The sequence below is a fragment of the Oryx dammah genome, unplaced genomic scaffold, assembly GCF_014754425.2.
Source record: "Oryx dammah isolate SB20612 unplaced genomic scaffold, SCBI_Odam_1.1 HiC_scaffold_25, whole genome shotgun sequence".
Classification (NCBI taxonomy): domain Eukaryota; kingdom Metazoa; phylum Chordata; class Mammalia; order Artiodactyla; family Bovidae; genus Oryx; species Oryx dammah.
The window spans coordinates 47249553-47271388 of record NW_024070209.1 but is presented as its reverse complement, the minus strand read 5'-3'; the positions used below and the strand labels follow the sequence as shown (position 1 = coordinate 47271388).

General features: G+C 43.9%; 1 protein-coding gene across 1 annotated transcript; it reads right to left on the bottom strand.

Annotated features, from left to right (window-relative positions):
- Window positions 1-16555: 16555 nt before the first annotated feature.
- LOC120852263 (TATA-box-binding protein-like) lies at window positions 16556-17400 on the bottom strand. The gene has a single exon (XM_040225689.1). It carries the CDS (start codon window positions 17398-17400, stop codon window positions 16597-16599), a length of 804 nt encoding a protein of 267 aa, XP_040081623.1. The 3' UTR covers window positions 16556-16596.
- Between the last annotated feature and the right edge of the window lie 4436 nt (window positions 17401-21836).

Below are 21836 nucleotides of genomic sequence, written 5' to 3'. Positions count from 1 at the left end.
AAACGCGAGAACATTCCCTGATGGAGGGGCTTGGGTGAAGAGACCCGCTCTCCCCTCGCAGGGTGCTGGCTGTTGGGCTAGTTTTTCAACGAGAAAGCAATATGTTGACGCTATTCTTCAGAGGAAAGACTCCAAGAGTAGGAGTGATATCTCCTGGGACGAATTCGAAACACCTCACAGCTGCTGGCAGCAACAACTGGACCCAAGAATGTGGGTGAGTGCCTGGGATTCTTTTTTTTTCTTCAATTATATGTGTTTGTTTGCACGTGTTTCTTTCTCCCCCTCCCCCACAAAACCTACTGCAAGAACTGCCTTAAAATGACTAATCCCGAGCTTTTTCTGGATTCAAGCACTCAGTATGGGTAGCCCACGGTGCCTTAGGGCCAGCTGTAACCTGTGTACTTATTAGTATGCCTTGGGTTCTGAGAGTAACGGCTGTCTTCCCCTTGGGACTGGCTTGTGCTGTGATGAAGGAGATTGGCTGCAACCGGATGGTGGAAGATGGCCAGGGCTGATAACACCAGGTATTTTTATTAGGTGGGCTACCATTCACTTCTGAATTCCTCTGCCAACCTGACATACCTCGTTTTTTGATTTGAGAATTTTGGGTTGCTGCAGACGTTGACCTTTCCAGATATAGGCTTTGTGCCCCTGTAACCTGTGCTGGTATCCTAGGCTTTGGCCCCTGGGTCTCTGGGCATCCTAGAAGGTGATAGGCTCCTGGTATTCGTGTATGAAGTTCTTTCCCCTGACTGAGCATCGCATGATCCTGCCCTTGCACCTCCTTCGGGACAAAGCCTGGCTCCTCTTTTCTGGGACCCTGGGAAGAACCACCACTGCAGTGTGGCTCTGATGGGTGGCATGAGTTAGATTCGGTACTGAGGGTCTGGGTACAGGCACCCAAATGCCTTGTCAACTAGTTGTCTGTTGGCACTGTGCTTTACTGAGCTTCTTGCTTTGAGATACCAGATCAAGAGGTCATCTTGTTAACATGATTGTGGCAAACTTGCTTTGACATGGTGTCCTAAGATTGAGCAGAAAAAAAGTGGTAATGTGAGGGTGAGAGGGTGGTGGATCCTGACTTGATGTGACACAGCAGCCCACATCTAACACTGAGATTAATTACTCAAGTGGGATCAGGTTTATAGGCAAATAACAATTACAATAATAATTATAAATATTATACATATAAATTATATAATTTTAAATTATGAACAGTGTCATAAATTATGCATCTGTCTAAAAACCAAACAAGCATGTAAGCAATAAAAAGAAAACAGAAAAATTATACAACCTGAATAATAGAGAAAAAACAGATTAAAAAGTAAGTAAAAAAAACCCTTATGGACCTTGTGGATTATATTAATAAAAACAGATCAAACACTTGTTTAACTGGAGCCTCAGAAGATGAGGAAGAGTGCAGGATTGAAAAGGTATTTAAAAAAATTATAACTGAAAATGTCCCAAATTTGAAAAAAAGATAGTCTACAGATTCAAGAAACTGAGCAAGTCCCCAGTATGATAAGCCCAAAGACAGACAAACCAAAACATATCATAATAAAAATTCTTCAAGCTAAAAACAAAGAATTCTTTATCAGTTTACAGAAAAATGACCCCATATCCATAAAGGAAAAAATAATTCAAATGACAATGGATTTCTCATTAGAAATCAGAGGCTAGAGGAAGTGGTACAGCATTTTTCAAGTGCTAGAATTGTCAACCCCAAATTCTATATCCACTGAAAATATCCATTAGGAATGAAAGGTAAATTAAGATATTCTCAGATGAAAAAACAACTAAGGGAATCTGTTCCCAGTAGAACTACTCTAAAAGACTGGCTACAGGAAGTTCTTAAAACAGAAAGTAAATGATAAAAGGAGGAGTCTTAATAATTACCTTATATCTTACACAAAAATTAACTTAAAGATCTACAATTATGAGACTCTTAGAAGAAAACTTAGGAGTAAATCTGTGTGACCTTTAATTTGGCAATGGTTTCTTTCTTTTAGTTAGTTTAAAAAAATTTATTGGAGTATGCTACTGCTAAGTCACTTCAGTCGTGTCCAACTCTGTGTGACCCCATAGACGGCAGCCCACCAGGCTCCCCGGTCCCTGGGATTCTCCAGGCAGGAGTACTGGAGTCGAGTGCCATTTCCTTCTCCAGTGCATGAAAGTGAAAAGTGAAAGTGAAGTTGCTCAGTCGTGTCCAACCCTCAGCGACCCCATGGACTGCAGCCTACCAGGCTCCTCCGTCCATGGGATTTTCCAGGCAGGAGTACTGGAGTGGGGTGCCATTGCCTTCTTATATATATATATATATATATATATATATAATTTACTTTAAAAAATCAGATCCCTGAAAATTTAGGTCCTCCTAATTTTTAGCTATGGTCAACAAAGCAGCAGTATTTTGCAGACAATGACTGAGCGACCTGGGTCTGTGGGGCACTGTAGGGTGCTACCAAGCGGCGCTAGTGGTAAAGAACCTGCCTGCCCATGCAGGAGATGTAAGAGACTGCAGGTTCAATCCCTTTGCCAGGAAGATCCCCTGGAGAAGGGCATGGCAACCCACTCCAGTATTTTTGCCTGGAGAATCCCATGGACGGAGGAGCCTGGCAGGCTACGGTCCCTAGGGTCTCACAGAGTCGGACATGACTGAGCAGCAGCAGCAGTAGGGTGCTGGTCCAGAGGTGGGCTGCTAGGCTAAGGCCCTCCTCCTTGGAAGGAACTGCTCCTGAAACATTTTTGGTCAGGAAGAAAACTTCCTCCCCTAAGTAGAACCTGAGAGGGGTTTGAATTTGTAGGAGACGGGTTCAGTTTTTTTGGGAGGGGGATTCAAACTGATTCTGGATTCTGGTGAGGTGATTTCAGAGAGGCACCCAGTCATTTCCTCACTGTGGAAGGATGAAAGTGAAAGTGTTGGTCGCTCAGTCATTTCCAACTCTGCAATTCCAGGGACTGCAGGCTCTTCTGTTTGTGGGATTCTCCAGGCAAGAATACTGGAGTGGGTTGCCATGCCCTTCTCCAGGGGACCTTCCCAACCCAAAGATTGAATCGAGATCTCCTGCATTGTAGGAAATTGTAGAAACCCAAGTTGCCTGCATTCTTTACTGCCTGAGCCACAAGGAGGGTGGAATGCAAAGTCCCTGAAAGGATTCACTCCCCCCACCCCCCAACACACACCCCCAGGACACAGGTGGGATATGAGAGCCTTTAGGCAGGTTACAACTCTGGGCTGGTGTGGATCTGGAGTCGGGCTGCCACTTATTCATGCTGTTGACTTATGTCAGTAGTGAAGGACAAGGAAGCCTGGCGGGCTATGGGGTCACAAAACAGTCAGATGACTTAGCGACTAAACCATCACCCACCACACCCCCTAAATATGCAACATAAACAGCCTTAACAAGCACTGGTAAGAGAGGGGTGTGATCCAGACCTGTCTACTGGGAGGTGAGTGGGAGGGGACAGGGCTGGGGAAAGCAGGCCCTGCTTACATAGGGCTTGGATACAGTCATACACAGAAAATGTGTGCACTGTGACATCTGCCAAGCCTGGCCTAGTTTACCTACTACATACCCCAGGAAGCTACCTAGAGTCCTTCTTCCTGGCTACCACCTACCCAGTCTAACCCTGGTCTCTTCACCAGTGCCACATATGAGCCTCCATCCCTTTTCACCCACCCTGAATCCTTCTCCAGGAAAAAGCAGCCAGAGAAATCTTTTTAAAGTCAATCTGATTACAGCCGGCACTCTCTGCTGTGCTCCGTATCTACGAATGTGAAATCACGAATACCAGAGCCAGACTGTATTCATAGCCTGAGTCACGTTCATTATATGAGACCTGAGCATGGGGGCAGGGGCATCCTGGGCCCAATTCCCACAGACCAAAGGACACCTGGATGTCTCCTCCAGCCAAGTCCCTCTGTTTCTTACTGCTCTAAAATTGTCCTTTGTCCCATGGCTCAGCTGGTAAAGAACCTGCCTGCCAATGCAGGAGATGGGAGAGACACGGTTGGATCCCTGGGTCAGGAGGGTCCCCTGGAGAAGAAAGTGGCAACTCACTCCAGAATTCCTGCCGGAAAACTCCACGGACAGAGGAGGCTGGTGGGCTACAGTCCATGGGGTCACAAAGAGTCACTAAGGACTGACTGAGTGAGCATGCACGCGCGCGCACGCACACACACACACACAAACACACACACAAGTCCCCAGGCCACCCACGTCTGACTTCTACCTACTCCTCGGTCTCAAGTACCAGCTGCAACTGCTGCCTGCCTTTCCCTTCCTGCACCCCACCCCCACAGCCTTTATAGAATCCATACTCCCTCTGGTCTCTCCCCCCAGCCCCCTTTCTTCATGGTCTGCTAGGTTATCCCTTTCCAGCCTACTTCTCTGCCTCATCTCTGGTCCTCTGGCTTTGTTTTTAGTTGGGATGCTCTATATTAAGATAAACTTGGCTATACCATAGAGTAGGAAGCAAAATTTGTTAAACAAATAATAATAATACCACATCTGGTTAAAACCAAGCCCTCGAAGACATTTCCTTCTGCTCAGAGCTCACATCATTTCCTCTCCCCTCCCATTGCTCTCACCCTCAGAGTTGGAGATTCCAGTCCACTTTTCTCTTAGGGAACTTGCAGGGAGTCTGGGGGGTTCGAATTGCCTCCAGGCTCTCCATCTCCCTCCACTCCTATCCTTCCTCTCATGGTTCAGACCAGAACCCTAGGAGACATTTGCTGCTCCCAACCTCACCAGGCAGCACCTTTACAAGTCCTGCTTGCTCTGCAGGATTGGGGACTTCCTCGGTAGTTCAGTGGTTAAGGCTCCCCTGCTTCTAAGGCTGGGGGCCTGGGTTCTATCCCTGGTCAGGGAACTAAGATCACACTTGCCTGAGGTGCCCCTTGGAACCACACACACACAAAAAGCATCCAGGAGGGGAGCATTTCTTTGCATGGAAGCTGCTCCAGTAGGGGGCGGGACCACATTTCTGCTGTATCACAGCTTTGTTGATGTTGTCTTAAACAATAGTCTTTATGTTTACACAAAGCAGTACAAAATGAGGCGGTTCCTCAAAGGGTGACTTGGAGGTAGAAAATCCATCCTGAGCATCAGAGTGTTAGTTTACCATTTCCTTCTCCTCACTGTCCCTTCTTAATTGGCCTTCTAGCTTCTGCTTGATGAGTCTGTTTCCAAACCAGCAGCCAGAATAATTACCTTTGTTTGTCTAAACTTATTATTTTTTAAATTATGAAAATATGATTGCTATATCCTTCTACGTCTCTGTATATTCATTATCTTAATTTTTGAGTTTGATATTGAAACTCCAACTAAAAACCTTATCTACTTTAAAAAAAATTGTAAACTATATGGAACCTTGTTCTGTATTTTCTAAGTCTCTTGCAAATGTGTTATCTTGCAGAATACTTGCAAAATAATTCTTTGAACGTATGTAATCCTGGTCAAACCATCACTCCTCTGCCTAAAATCCTATGGGTATGCTTCTTTCCTAAGTGATAAAGTGATAAAAGTGAAGTCACTCAGTCGTGTCCGACTCTTTGTGACCCCATGGACTGTAGCCTACCAGGCTCCTCCGTCCATGGGATTTTCCAGGCAATACTGGAGTGGGTTGCCATTTCCTTTTCCAGGGGATCTTCCCGATCCAGGGATCGAACCAAGGTCTCCTGCATTGCAGCCAGATCCTTTGAAGTGAAGTGAAGTCGCTCAGTTGTGTCCGACTCTTTGCGATCCCATGGACCTTAGCCTTCCAGGCTCCTCTGTCCATGGGATTTTCCAGGCAATAGTACTGAAGTGGATTGCCATTTCCTTCTCCAGGGGATCTTCCCGACCCAGGGATCAAACCCAGGTCTCCTGCATTGTAGACAGACGCTTTACTGTCTGAGCCACCAGGGAGCCCAAACACCCACAGGTGCCTACAAAGCCCAGCCACTATTGGTCGTCTTACTTATCTGAAGTTTCTGGTTTCTCTCTGATAACCCTCCCCTTGTTCCTCCTTTCTAGCCTTCGTTCTCCCTGCCAGAGAAGATGCGTGGGCACCCTCTAGGTCAAGCTCTTGGACTATGGATCCTAGAAGAAGTCGTGTCCAACTCTTTGAGTGACTTCACTTCTTCACCCTCCAATCGAAATCCCTCACCAAGGGAATTTCCTGGCCATCCAGTAGTTAAGCTTACGTGCTCCCACTGCAGGGGGTGCGGGTTGGATCCCTTGCTCGGGAACCAAGATCCCACATACAGTGCAAAGTGGCCAAAAAATTAAAAAAAAAAACCTTTTTAAAATTAAAAAGGGTTTCCCTAGTGGCACAGTGGATGAGAACCTGCTTGCCAATGCAGGGGACAGAGTTCCATCCCTGGTCCAGGAAAATTTTGCATACCATGAAGCAGCTAAGGCCGAAAGTAACAACCACTGAGCCCTAGAGTCTGTACTCTGCAATGAGAGAAGTCCCCCAAACGAGAAGCCCATGAACTGCAAGAAGAGCAGCCCTTCCTCACCGCAACTAAAGAAAGCCTGAGGCAGAGTAACGAAGACCCAGTGCAGCTACCAACAACAAAAATTTGAAAAGAAAAAGAAATATTTCAGCAAGCAGAGATTCCTCATTTGCTGCTGTCTCATATTGAATTTTGCTGACCTAAGTGCGTGCATGCTCAGTCGTGTCCAACTTTGAATTTCGTGACCACATAGACTGTTGCCGACCAGGCTCCCCTATCTGTGGACTCTCCCAGGCAAGAATACTGGAGCAGGTTGCCATTTTCTCCTCCACGGGATCTTTCTGACCCAGTGATTGAAGCCACATCTTTGTCTCTCCTGCACTGGCAGGCAGATTCTTTACCACCATGCCACCTGGGCCAAGGTAGATGCCTAATCCCACACTTGCTGAATGAATATGGGAGTGAAGAAGGGCCTTGACCTCTCTCCACACTTCGCCCAACAAGTCCAGGCGCCCTGAGAAGCCCAGATCCAAGGAGTCCTACCTGCCTCAGCCATGCTTCCCCCCCAGGATCCTCCAGTTTGCCTCTCAAGACACCACCTCTCCCAGCTAGCACGCCCACAGCCATCAAACAGGAGTGCAGAAAAAAAAAAAAAAAAAGGAAAAAGCAACACATTTGGCTCACCTTTTACCTGGAATCACCACCATGCATGCACTAGTTTACTGAGAGAGATTTCCACGGGTGGAACCCTTATTTCTCGAGCCTACAAGTCTTTGGGGTCATGTAAGTAGACCTGTGGGCCTACAGAGAGCAGAATTTCGCCTGCCTAGTACCTCAAAAGGAAAGAAGGAAGGAAGGGAGGGAGGCAGGAAGGGATCCCGAGACAGGGGTAAGTTTTACTCAGCTCCAGGAGAATCTCAACTTCTTAGCAGCTCAAACTTCTCTGCCAGATCCCCTGGGAGCAGGAAAGCTGGGAAGCAGGAAGCCACGCCTCTTTGTCTGGGGATTTCAGGTTTTAGAATCTCACCATCTCACAGCTCCAGGCTATTAGGAGAAAGAAATCCAATCATAGCATTTAAGGTGATTTAGGAACACTTAGGGCTTCCCTTGTGGGAAAGAATTTGCCTGCAATGTGGGAGACCTGGGTTTGATCCCTGGTTTGAGAGTATCCCCTGGAGAAGGGAAAGGCTACCCATTCCAGTATTCTGGCCTGAAGAATTCTATGGACTGTATAGTCCCTGGGGTTGTAAAGAGTCGGACAGGACTTTCACTTTTTCTTTCTTTCAGGAACACTTAAGCTCATCACCTTGGGCACAGTCTCAAATCTAAACCTTATTATTCTATCCTGTTTGAAGAGTTTAGTTTGAAATATTTTAAAAATAAAGCAAGCCATTCTCAAATCATAAAATATAGCACACAAACAGAAATGTGCACCATCAAAAACCTACAGCATGATGATTACAAAGTAGAAGTTTATTAAACTACAGTTTTGGTTGGTGAATAAAACACTGCCATGCCCTGGCTCCTTTCTTTCTTAATCTTAACTCCCCAACTTGTGATTTTTATGGTCATCCCATCCTTGCTCTTTATAGTTTATCACTCAAGTATAAATCTCAAGCTATGATAATTTTACCTTTTTCTTGGTTATAACTTTATATAAATGGAATCATATCACATACAGTTCTTTTGTTCTGAATTTCACCACACTGCACTCATTTTCATGGTGGTATGGAATTCCATTCTATGAAAAAAATATACATACATACATACACAACCACAGTTCATTTATCTATTCATGGCCATCATGAGGGTTTCCAGTCCAGGGCCATTTTTAAACAACACTGTCATGTATATTTTTACATACATCTCTAGATATACTTCAGCCTGCATTCCTGTCGGCTGTGTACCCAGTAGAGGAATATCTACAATTACAGTCTACACGGTGTGGCACATTTAGTTTTATCAGACACAGTCCCACACTGTGGGACACTCTTTTTTATCAGACACTGTTTTTCAAGCGGTTCTATCAAGAGGTTAAATCCTCCCAGAATCATTTGAGTGCTTCACATTCTTTCTAATACTTGGAATTGTCTAGCTCTAAATTCTGTATTAAATTGCAACAATTAGAATCAATAGTATTTCCATGTTCACAATGATACTGAGTACCTTTCCTAATATCTATTGACCTCTTGGATTTTCGACCTCTTGGATTTTCTCAAGTTCTCTACTGAGTTCTTCGCTGGGTCTGTGTGTATGAGATCTCCTACTCTGTGCCTGGCATCTTCATTCTCTTGAAAGTATCTTTTGATGGACAGAAGTTCTTAATTGTAATGTTGTTAAAGTTAATAATTAAGCAGCACTTTTTTGTGTCATATTTAAGATGTAATTTCCTAACCTTAGACCAGAGTTTCTCTACCTCAGCACTACTGACATTTCAGTTTAGGTAACTTTTTGATGTAGATGTTGTCTTGTGCATTATAAAACGTTGGACAGCATCCCTGTTCTTTACCAGCTAGATGACAATCGCAACATCTACCCCAACTTTTTCAAATTAATTAATTAATCTTTGGCTATCTGAATTGCAGCACATGGATCTTCATTGGGTGTTCATTGTGACATGCGGGATCTTTAAGCTTGGCCTCGAGTACACTGGTGTTTCCCTGGTGGCTCAGTGGTAAAGAACCTGCCTGCCAATGCAGGAGATGCAAGAAATACAAAATGTGTTGGCAAGATCCCCTGGAGTAGGAAATGGCAACCCACTCCAGCACTCTTGCCTGGAAAATTCCACGGATAGAGGAGCCTGGCAGGTTATAGAGCACGGAGTCACAAGGAGTTGGACACAACTGAACAACTGAGCACACACACCAAATCAAATCCCAGACACAGAGTTTTGGTAAGGTAAAGATAGCGTTATTGCTTTGACAGGCAAAGGGCGATACATCAGGCTTATGCTTTGAAAAATTATGTGCCAGAGAACTTGAAGGTTTTTATAACAGCAGGTCAAAGCTGGGGTCTCTGAGAATAGGGTGTGAGCAGGGCTTGTACTCCCTTAATCTCATCTCAGGTGGGTGGTTTTCTAATCTTGATGTGTTTCTGTGGTTCCTTTAATCTTGCCTCGGGTGTTTTTTTGGCTGTTCCTCCCTTGATTCTGGATTTCCCTGACTGAAATCAGATTGATTATATTCTTTGCAGCCAAAGATGGAGAAGCTCTATACAGTCAACAAAAACAAGACCGGGAGCCTACTGTGGCTCAGATCATGAACTCCTTATTGCCAAATTCAGACATAAATTGAAGAAAGTAGGGAAAATCACTAGACCATTCCAAGTATGACCTAAATCAAATCCCTTATGATGATACAGTGGAAGTGAGAAATAGATTTAAGGGACTAGATCTGATAGATAGAGTGCCTGATGAACTATGGATGGAGGTTCATGACACTGGGCAGGAGACAGGGAGCAAGAGCATCCCCAAGAAAAAGAAATGCAAAGAAGCAAAATGGTTGTCTGGGGAGGCCTTACAAATAGCTGTGAAAAGAAGACAAGCAAAAAGCAAAGGAGAAAAGAAAAGATATAAGCATCTGAATGCAGAGTTCCAAAGAATAGCAAGGAGAGACAAGAAAGCCTTCCTCAGTGATCAATGCAAAGAAATAGAGGAAAACAACAGAATGGGAAAGACTAGAAATCTCCTCAAGAAAACTGGAGATACCAAGGGAACATTTCATGCAAAGATGGGGTCAATAAAGGACAGAAATGGTATGGACCTAACAGAAGCAGAAAATATTAAGAAGAGGTGGCAAGAATACACAGAAGAACTGTACAAAAAAGATCTTCACGACCAAGATAATCATGATGGTGTGATCACCCACCTAGAGCCAGACATCCTGGGATAAGAAGTCATGTGGGCCTTGGGAAGCATCACTATGAACAAAGCTAGTGGAGGTGATGGAATTCCAGTTGAGCTCTTTCAAATCCTAAAACATGATGCTGTGAAAGTATCATGCCAGAAAGTTTGAAAAACTCAGCAGTGGCCACAGGACTAGAACAGGTCAGTTTTCATTCCAATCCCAAAGAAAGGCAATGCCAAACAATGCTCAAACTACGGCACAATTGCACTCATCTCACATGCTAGTAAAGTAATGCTCAAAATTCTCCAAGCCAGGCTTCAGTAATATGTGAACCGTGAACTTCCAGATGTTCAAGCTGGTTTTAGAAAAGGCAGCAGAACCAGAGATAATTTGCCAGCATCCACTGGATCATTGAAAAAGCAAGAGAGTTCCAGAAAAAACATCTATTTCTGCTTTATTGACTATACCAAAGCCTTTGTGTGGATCACAACGAAGTGTGGAAAATTCTGAAAGAGATGGGAATACCAGACCACCTGACCTGCCTCTTGAGAAACCTGTATGCAGGTCAGGAAGCAACAGTTAGAACTGGACATGGAACAACAGACTGTTTCCAAATAGGAAAAGGAGTATGTCAAGCCTGTATATTGTTACCCTGCTTATTTAACCTCTATGCAGAGTACATCATGAGAAACGCTGGGCTGGAAGAAGCACAAGCTGGAACTCTTGCTTTTTCCGTGATCCAGTGGATTTTGGCAAATTATCTCTGGTTCTGCTGCCTTTTCTAAAACCAGCTTGAACATCTGGAAGTTCACGGTTCACATATTACTGAAGCCTGGCTTGGAGAATTTTGAGCATTACTTTACTAGCATGTGAGATGAGTGCAATTGTGCCGTAGTTTGAGCATTGTTTGGCATTGCCTTTCTTTGGGATTGGAATGAAAACTGACCTGTTCTAGTCCTGTGGCCACTGCTGAGTTTTTCAAACTTTCTGGCATGATACTTTCACAGCATCATGTTTTAGGATTTGAAAGAGCTCAACTGGAATTCCATCACCTCCACTAGCTTTGTTCATAGTGATGCTTCCCAAGGCCCACATGACTTCTTATCCCAGGATGTCTGGCTCTAGGTGGGTGATCACACCATCATGATTATCTTGGTCGTGAAGATCTTTTTTGTACAGTTCTTCTGTGTATTCTTGCCACCTCTTCTTAATATTTTCTGCTTCTGTTAGGTCCATACCATTTCTGTCCTTTATTGACCCCATCTTTGCATGAAATGTTCCCTTGGTATCTCCAGTTTTCTTGAGGAGATTTCTAGTCTTTCCCATTCTGTTGTTTTCCTCTATTTCTTTGCATTGATCACTGAGGAAGGCTTTCTTGTCTCTCCTTGCTATTCTTTGGAACTCTGCATTCAGATGCTTATATCTTTTCTTTTCTCCTTTGCTTTTTGCTTGTCTTCTTTTCACAGCTATTTGTAAGGCCTCCCCAGACAACCATTTTGCTTCTTTGCATTTCTTTTTCTTGGGGATGCTCTTGCTCCCTGTCTCCTGCCCAGTGTCATGAACCTCCATCCATAATTCATCAGGCACTCTATCAGATCTAGTCCCTTAAATCTATTTCTCACTTCCACTGTATCATCATAAGGGATTTGATTTAGGTCATACTTGGAATGGTCTAGTGATTTTCCCTACTTTCTTCAATTTATGTCTGAATTTGGCAATAAGGAGTTCATGATCTGAGCCACAGTAGGCTCCCGGTCTTGTTTTTGTTGACTGTATAGAGCTTCTCCATCTTTGGCTGCAAAGAATATAATCAATCTGATTTCAGTGTTGACCATCTGGTGATGTCCATGTATAGAGTCTTCTCCTGTATTGTTGGAAGAGGGTGTTTGCTATGACCAGTGTGTTCTCTTGGCAAGACTGTATTAGCCATTTCCCTGCTTCATTCTGTACTCCAAGGCTGAATTTGCCTGTTACTTCAGGTGTTTCTTGACTTCCTACTTTTGATTCCAGTCCCCTATAATGAAAAGGACATATTTTTTTGGTGTTAGTTCTAGAAGGTCTTGTACGTCTTCATAGAACCATTCAACTTCAACCTGAAGTTGAAGCTGAAGTTTCCCTGATAGCTCTGTTGATAAAGAATCTGCCTGTTACACAGGAGACCCCTGGTCAATTCCCAGGTCTGGAAGATCTGCTGGAGAAGGGATAGGATATCCACTCCAGTATTCTTGCACTTCCCTTGTGGCTCAGTTGGTAAATAATCCACCTGAAATGTGGAAGACCTGGGTCTGATCCCTGGGTTGGGAAGACCCCATGGAGAAGGGAAAGGCTACCCACTCCAGCATTCTGGCCTATAGAATTCTATGGACTGTATACTCCATGGGGTCGGAAAGAGTCAGACAGGACTGAGTGATTTTCACTTTGACTTTCTTTCCCTTGATTCTGTTAAGTTCAGTCACTCAGTTGTGTCCAGCTCTTTGAGACCCCATCGACTGCAGCACACCAGTCCTCCCTGTCCATCACCAACTCCTGGAGCTTGCTCAAACTCATGTCCATCGAGTTGGTGATGACATCCAACCATCTCATCCTCTTTTGTCCCCTTCTCCTCCCCCCTTCAATCTTTCCCAGCATCAGAGTCTTTTCCAGTGAGTCAGTTCTTTGCATCAGGTGGCCAAAGTATTGGAGTTTCAGCTTCAACATCAGTCCTTCCAATGAATATTCAGGACTGATTTCCTTTAGGATTGACTGGTTGGATCTCCCTGCAGTCCAAAGGACTCTCAAGAGTCTTCTTCAACACCACAATTGATGCTTCAAAAGCATCGATTTTTCGGTGCTTAGCTTTCTTTATGATCCAATTCTCACATCTATACATGACTACTGGAAAAACCATAGCTTTGAGTAGATGGACCTTTGTCGGCAAAGTAATGTCTCTTCTTTTTAACATGCTGTCTAGGTTTGTCTGAACTAGGTTTGTCATAGCTTTTCTTCCAAGGAGCAAGTGTCTTTTAATTCATCTACTGTTCAAATCCACCTTTTGGAACTCAAGCAAGGCCATGGAGGCTGGAGACTTGCCTACAAGAAATGGGGGATAGAAAGGCTCTCCAAACCTGGGAACTCTGCATGTTACAGAGTTTAAGCCTGCTCATTGCATGACAGGTCAATTAACTGAGAGATGAAGTGTTTAGGCAAATAATACAACTTTATTCAGAAAGCCAGCTGACTGAGAGGATAGCAGACTAATGTCTCAAATTAGCCATCTTACCCAGGTCTGGGTGCCAGTTTCACAGGTGGGCTGGGTCAGATTATAACAAAGGCACCTTAACAGCCTGGTAGAGGGGCAGGATTCCCTGACACAGGCCATTATGTATGATTATAATAACAAAAGCAGCAAAAACAAAGGTTAAAGTCAAAGAAACAGATCCGTCGGGGAGTCAGAAGTCAGAATTGGCTCTTCCCTGCTGCAGTTCCCCATTGTCAAGATCCATTCCACAGTCTTGGAAAATGGGAGTGATGACTGTTCTAACTGCTTTATCAGATGGATCCGTCCAAGAGTGTCTGCTATCCGTGTTCCAGCTGTTGATATTTGTCTTCTTCTGTTCCTATTTGGAATGTGTCTACCCTGTAGACTTAGAAATATTGGACATATAAGCCAGGAGGCAGCATCTCATGTTAAGGAATTATGTGCTTTTCTATGTATGGGAAGATGCGAGAGTCAGGGCTCATTAAAATTATTTCCTTGATATGTACCTCAGCTGTCTGGGGCCTGTAATCCTGTATTTTCATATCCTGAATTTCCTCAGGGTTCACCATAGGCAGTGGCTGCAACCTGATGACTGCCTGGTGGCAGGTATTTTCCTTCCTCTGTTTTCTCAGGGCTCATCCACTCCCACTGGAGGGCGGAAATTGCTGATGATTGACAACGCAAGAAGTATTCCATTTCTCAGACTCTCCCCTCTTGGTTGGAAATTTGATCAATATTTGGGAGACAGTTCATGATCAAATTTTGTCTCATGGTGCTGGGAGGCTCATCCCAGATTGGGTGAAAGCTCTTGATATGCCACTCCAGGTGCTAAATTTTGGATTAGACCCCAGGCATAACGAAAGATTCTCTGTATCGTGTGCCTAATTATGATACAGCAGACATTTTCCCTTGTTGCTTCTTCCCATACCTAGAATGAAACTGTTACATTTATTTTATGTTATATTTTTAGTCATTTAAGCTTTGTTGGAGGCCTGGTCACACACTGGGTATTACATGAGACAACAGTCTTAGAAATTAGACAAGATATAAGTAATGTGGCCAGTACCATTGACAAAGTGCAGCAGGGAGGCACGAAGCACAAACAGTTTGAAAACAAAGAACAAATTAAAACAATGATTAGTATAACTAGTTGAAATCCAGTTGCAATAGTCAAGCAACCAAAGGAGTCATAACTGATTTAATGAGCTATCCATAGTTTCATTGTCCAGGCTGTACACAACTTATGCATGGCTTAACCTTTGAGACAGGCAAATGTTGCTTGCAGGATCAACCAAATAGAAAAAGATAAATGTTTCAATTCTTCTTACAAAGGTATAATTTACCAGGTTAGTGTAAGTCATAATTAGCTTAAGGGGGAGATTTTCCTTACTCTTGGAAAACACAGATTTAAACCAGTAATTTTTTAGATAGAAGCCATAAAAATTATAACCATATTTACCAGTTCACTCAGTTCTATGTAACTAACTTCCCTGGACCACCAGGAAGTCCCTACCCACCACCGCCACCCTCCCGCCCCCAGTTTTAACAATGAAAAAAAGTCTCCAGACATTGTCAAATATCTCCTGGGGAGCAATATTGGCCCAGACTGAAAACCATTGCCATAGATCATAAAGATATATTCTCACAGGATGTCTTGTAAAAAGCTTCATGGGTACATGATTCAGTTGGAATTGATTTTTATCCAAGCTCTGAGGCAGGCATTCTATGTCATTAGTTCTCCCTGGCAGATATCATATTTTTTCAACACCATTTATTAAAAAATCTATCTTCTTCACTGTTCTGTGGTGTTGCTTTTGTTACATTAAAAAACAAAATTCAGCTGAGTAAACTGGAAGATCTAATTGGCTTTATTTGATAGTCTGGCAGTTATCCCTTCTAACAAATAGAAAAGAACTCTGAGGACCTGAACAAAATGGAAGGCTTTCATAGACAGAAGGAAGATGGGAAGAGGAAGTTAAGATTGGATTATTTTAGGCAAAGTCACCTCCCTTAGAGAAAGGCAGGGGGCTTTAGGCAGATTACATCTCAGGAGTTGATTGGGTAATTCTAGATTGATTGGTTTAAAATTCTACTCCTGGGAGGGGCCTAAACTAATCATAATGGGGCTTAGCCCAAGGGACTCCATTTTGGGCTTTTTTTTTTTTTTTGGTTTGTTTCTTAACACTTTTATAAACAGCATTTATTCTACAGAGTACTCTGAAGGAAGAAAGATATGTGCAGCCATTTGAATTCATTAATATGAATGCAAACGTTCTTTTTTGTCCTGAAATACTGAAAAGGCGAATGTATCTGGTAGAAACATAATCCTTAAGAGTTGCCAATTAGAAAACAACACCTTTCAAAACAGATTTTTCTTTTCCTGGTAGAAAACAAAACAAAACAAAACTCTGGATTATGGGGAAGAAATTAAACAAAGTCTAATCAGTTGTTGAGGTGCCTTAACACAAAGTTTTGTCCCTTAAACCAACTTGTCCAAAGTAGTAAGTGGACTTCTCTGGTGGTGCAGTGATTAAGAATCTGCCAAGGCACGGGAGTTGATCCGTGATTCAGGAAGATTCCACATATGTCTCAGGGCAACTAAGCTTGGGAGTCAAAACTACAGAGCCTGAGTGACCTAAGAGTCCATGCTCTGAAGCAAGAGAAGCCACAGCAAGGAGAAGCCTGCACACCACAACTCAAGAAAACCTGTGCACAGCAGCAAAGACCCAGCACAGCCAAAATCAATCAATAAAATAAAAGAATTTTTAAAAACTTTAAAAGCATGAAATGTTTAAAATCTAAATATAAATAAACAGACATTACTGCCCGATTAGTAACACAGTTTCAACAACTTACGGTAACACTTTTGGTGTTCTTCCTGCAGAAATAATACACCTTCTTGGCACTCTTATGGAGGTACACGTGCAGGAGAGCTTCAATGGGAACTGTGATTTACAACCTCAAGTCCAACCTCTCACTACGTGGGACTGTCCACAACACAACAAATACACTAAAACCAATTGGTTAAAAAAAAAAAAGTGGGTGGAGGAGGCAGGAGCACACGACGGCCATTACGATGTCTTCCTGAAACCCTTTAGAATAGAGTAGATGTTATTAAAGCCTTCATAAATTTCACTTCTGACTTTAGCACCTGTTAACACAACTTTTCCAGAAACAAAAATAAGGAGAACAAGTCTCGGTTTGATCATTCTGTAGACTAAACCAGGAAATAACTCTGGCTCATAACTAGCAAACTGTTGGTGGCTAAGCACAAGGGCTTCTAACCTTATGGGGAACTTCACATCACAGCTTCCCACCATGTTCTGAATCTTGAAGTCTAAGAACTTAGCTGGAAAACCCAACTTCTGTATGATTCTGGCATATTTTCTTGATGCTAGTCTGGACTGTTCTTCACTCTTGCCTCCTGTGCACACCATCTTCCCAGAACTGAATAAAAGTGCTGTGGTCCGGGGCTCTCTTATTCTCATGATTACAGCAGCAAACCTCTTGGGATTATACTCAGCATTTCGAGCAAGAAGGGCAATGCTCTTTAGGTCAAGTTTACAACCAAGATTCACTGTGCATACAATATTGTGCAGCTGTGGCACCAAATCAGCGATCTCTGAGGTTTGCATGGCAGGGGTCATGGGGGTCATGGGGGTCTGGGACGTCTTCGAAAGCAGACCTGTTGCCACCGTCGCCTGCTGCTGCTCCTCCTCCAAAGTAGACAGACTGTCGGTGCTCTGAATTGGCTGCGGAGTCAGTCCTGTGCCATAATGCATCATTGGACTGAAGACAGGGGTTCCAGGACTCATGGCACCTTGAGGGGAGGCCAGATACTGGTCAAACGGAGAGAGGCTATCATTCCGATCCATGATGTTCACTTTCTTCCTGGTGAACCAAAACCTTCAGACTGGAAATTGCCTAGGAAAGTGTTCAGTCTTTTCCTAGAGCTAGTCTAGAACACTCTTCTCAGAGACTGACTCCTGTTACCGAAAGCTCAGCTCCTCTGTACATCTGTGTCGAATCAAATCCTGGAGACAAGAGTTTTGGGTGAAGTAGAAAAGAATAGCTCTACCACTTCACCACGCAAAGGGAGATGCACCAGGCTTCTGTCTTGAGAACCTAGAACTTGAGGGTTCTTATACTGTTGGGGTCTGACAAGGTTAGTGTGTGTGGGCGGGGGTGGGGGAGGGCTTGCACTCCCTTAATCTCATCTCAGGTGGGCGGTCTCCTACTTTTGATGAGTTTATCTGGTCCCTTTAATCTTGCCTCTTTTGGGTTCTTGGCTGCTCTTCACTCTGTTAGCAACTGTTCGCATCTGCCCTTTGGAACTCAGGGAAGGTCATAATGACTGGATATGGATACACTATGTTCCTCAATGCAGTCTAATAAGCATACAAGTGGACTTCCTTCCATTTCTTAACCTCAAGTTCAGTTCAGTTCAGTCACTCAGTCGTGTCCGACTCTTTGCAACCCCATGAACTGCAGCACTCCAGGCCTCCCTGTCCATCACCAACTCCGGGAGTTCACCCAAACCCATGTCCTTCGAGTTGGTGATGCCATACAACCATCTCATCCTCTGTCGTCCCCTTCTCCTCCTGCCCTCAATCTTTCCCAGCATCAGGATCTTTTCAAATGAGTCAGCTCTTCGTATCAGGTGGCCAAAGTACTGGAGTTTCAGCTTCAACATCAGTGTTTCCAATGAACACCCAGGACTGGTTTCCTTTAGGATGGACTGGTTGGATCTCCTTGCTGTCCAAGGGACTCTCAAGAGTCTTCTCCAACACCACAGTTCAAAAGCATCAGTTCTTCGGGGCTCAGCTTTCTTTATAGTCCAACTCTCACATCCATACATGACCACTGGAAAAACCATAGCCTTGACTAGATGGACCTTTGTTGGCAAAGGAATGTCTCTGCTTTTGAATATGCTGTCTAGGTTGGCCGTAACTTTCTTCCCAAGGAGTAAGGGTCTTTTAATTTCGTGGCTGCAGTCACCACCTGCAGTGATTTTGGAGTCCCCCAAAATAAAGTCAGCCACTGTTTCCATTGTTTCTCCATCTATTTCCCATGAAGTGATGGGACTGGATGCCATGATTTTCATTTTCTGAATGTTGAGCTTTAAGCCAACTTTTTCACTCTCCTCTTTCACTTTCATCAAGAGGCTCTTTAGTTCTTCTTCACTTTCTGCCATAAGGGTGGTGTCATCTGCATATCTGAGGTTATTGATATTTCTCCTGGAAATCTTGATTCCAGCTTGTGCTTCTCCCAGCCCAGCGTTTCTCATGATGTATTCTGCATATAAGTTAAATAATCTGGGTGACAGTATACAGGCTTGACGTACTCCTTTTCCTATTTGGAACCAGTCTGTTTTTCCATGTCCAGTTCTAACTGTTGCTTCCTGACCTGCATACAAGTTTCTCAAGAGGCAGGTCAGGTGGTCTGGTATGCCCATCTCTCTCTTAACCTCAAAACTCCACTTAATGTTACATTATACAAAGCAGTGTGGTGTGTGTTATTTGCTCGGTTGTGTCCGACTGTTTGCAACCCCATGAACTATAGCACACCAGACTCCTCATCACTCATCGGAAGGCAGTGTGCCTGCCTGGGATGTAGCTGACGTGGGTTAGTGCTAGAGGAGGAGGTGGCCTTGCAGCACCCTGCATCCAGCAGGAAGACAGCAACGTAATGAAAACAAGGCTGCGGGGCTGCGCCCAGCTGAGGGGTGCTGTTCAGGCTCACTTCCTGCTCCCACCTCACCAGCAACCTTGGGCGGGAAGTGAAATGGAGTGAAGTGTGGTGGGGAGACCTGGGAGGGCAAGACAAGCAGGCCTGGGCAGGAGCTCACAGGTGCTGGGTTCAGGCCGCTCCAGATGAGAGATGAGGCCACCTTGCGGCAGAGCCTGCTGCTGAGCTCCATTCTCCCAAATGGAGGGGAACCTTTGAGATCACCCATTTCAACGCCCTCCTTTTCTGCCTAGAAACCACTCACTACCCCCTCTCCTATCAGACCAGGACCATAACCTCATTTTTCAAGTGAAACCTGTGCCCACCATCACCTGCATATCTCTCATATGCCCTGAGGCTGGGACTCCCTGCCTCCCTTCAAGATCTACGGTAAATGCAGTTTCTCACCCTTGGCCCCTCCAGAAGACAGCACCTATGTACCGCACGCCCCCAACCCCACCCAGTAGGCTTCTCCTGGATTCCAGCTCCCTAAAAGGTGGGTAGGGTGTTTCAAACCTCGGTCCTGGAAGGAGAGACGACTGGGCTCCAGAGTAACCCTGGACAAATCCGTTTCTCAGAGCCTCAGCTTTCTTCAATCTCTTCCAAGTAAAATGGTGGGAGTATTGCAGCTCTCTTTGTGGTAGTTGCGGGTGTGAGGTATACAAGGATGTTCAATATTTGCCAGGACCTGGGGACCGTTTGGAGTCCCTTGTTATTAGGGACTCTGTTCTCCAGGGGATCTGTGGTATATTGATTTGATTTGGACATCCACCCTGCCTTTGAGAGTTGTCCTTTCCTTTGGCCTGTTTCTTGTCTGTAGAGGGCCATGCATTATACTCCCAGAGGAGTCAGCTAAGTCGCTGAGTGCCCCTGCATCCATTGCTGGGAGTGTGTGTGAGGGGTCAATTGAGGCATGTGGGTCTTCATTGCCTAACCAAGGATGGAGCCTACATCTCCTGGTTTGGAAGGAAGATTCTTAACAGCTGGACCACCAGGGAAGTCCCCTGCTTCATATTTGGATCATCTTTTCTCATCTTTTATCACCTTCTTGCAAGGTGTAAATTTACTTTTGTTGAAATATCTTCATTATTCTCCTTCCTACCTTGTTCTTTCTATGGTGCCTATACTCTCTTGTATTCTTTTTAATGATCTGATTTTGTTTTCTTTTACTATTCCCCCCCCCCCCCCGCATTATCTGTCAAGGTTATTATTTAGTAACCATGTCTGGCTCTAATTTGATGCTCAGTGAATGCTCAATGAATGTTTCTGACTAAAAATTAGAATTACTTTTTCATTACTGCATTATCTGTTATTTTTCTTGAAATTGACTACTGTCTTTTTCAGTGGCATAATTGGTCATTTTATTCCAGAGTTCTTTTTCTGTTTTGTGCCCTTTTTGCTTTTTCTTTTTTTAAAAAAACTAATTTGACTGTGCAGGGTCTTAATTGTGGCATGTGGGGATAGTTCCCTGACCTGGGATTGAACCCAGGCTCCCTGCATCATGAGCAGGGAGTCTTGGCCACTGGACCTCCAGGGAAGTCCATTCTAACTTCTCTTAAAGTTTTAACTGTTTTCTTAATCTCTTTCAGCCTTGTTCAAAGTATTACATTAGAGTTTTTAATCTGCTTTGTGTTTGCATTTTTTTTTTTTTGGTGTCTTCTTGTCAAAGTATTTTAGCTCATTTTTCTCTTGTAACACTCTGTATGGCTAGATCATATTCTCCTCCTCCTTTCCAAAGTTTAAATGGAATGTGTTGACCTGGACTACTGTGAGGACATTTCTGTGGAGAAGGAATGCCCTGGGTACTTTTTCCAGCTTCATGGCTTGAGGGATTCCTCTTGTTACAGTGAAGGGCTCAAGATATGGTTATTTCTCTGCCATTCGGAGTGGAGCTTGGTTCAGAAAAGTTTTTCTGTTGTTTCTTACAGGCCAGTGGGGCTTGCCTGGCAAGGTGGTATTCTCACCTCAGATGTTGTATTTTGCTGTTGCTGAATTTTCTGAGTTCTTCATCTGGCACTTTCCCCTGCTCCCTACTCTTGGAACCTTTTATTTCCCTTACCCCCAGTGCTACTTCCCTGCCCAATTTGGTTTTTCAACCTAGCAGTTTTCTTTTCAGGTAAGATTTTGTCTTTCTGGAAGAAAATATTTGCTGGGCATTTCCGAAGTTCACAGTGCTAGATGGCCATGACATTATTTGATCTCTTGATACACCTGTTGCTAGTTTTAAACTCATTAACTCAGAGCCTGTGATGACTTCTCCCAGTTTTCAGCTCTTCTCAGACCTGTTAATCCTGTTTGGTTCAAATAAACCCAAAACAATTCCAGGGTTAGTTTGGGTCAGGGTGGTGGCAGTGAAGATAGAATTGGACAATAGGAGAGATAATTTGGGGGTAAAACCATGAAGAATCACTGATGGCTCTGATGTAGAAGATAGTTAAGTGTGATTTTAGTGATTTTTTGGCTTGAACAATTAAGATGGTATTATTATGTACGGAGATGGGGGAAGACTGAGGGAAGGATGATTGCTGAGAAGTGTGTGCCCTTTTGGTGTTCTAGTTGGAAATAGCAACAAATGCAGTTGGTT

Bases quoted from the DNA above. Each gene is read 5' to 3' on its own strand.
- LOC120852263 (XM_040225689.1), bottom strand. From the start codon at position 17,400: ATGGATCGGAATGATAGCCTCTCTCCGTTTGACCAGTATCTGGCCTCC.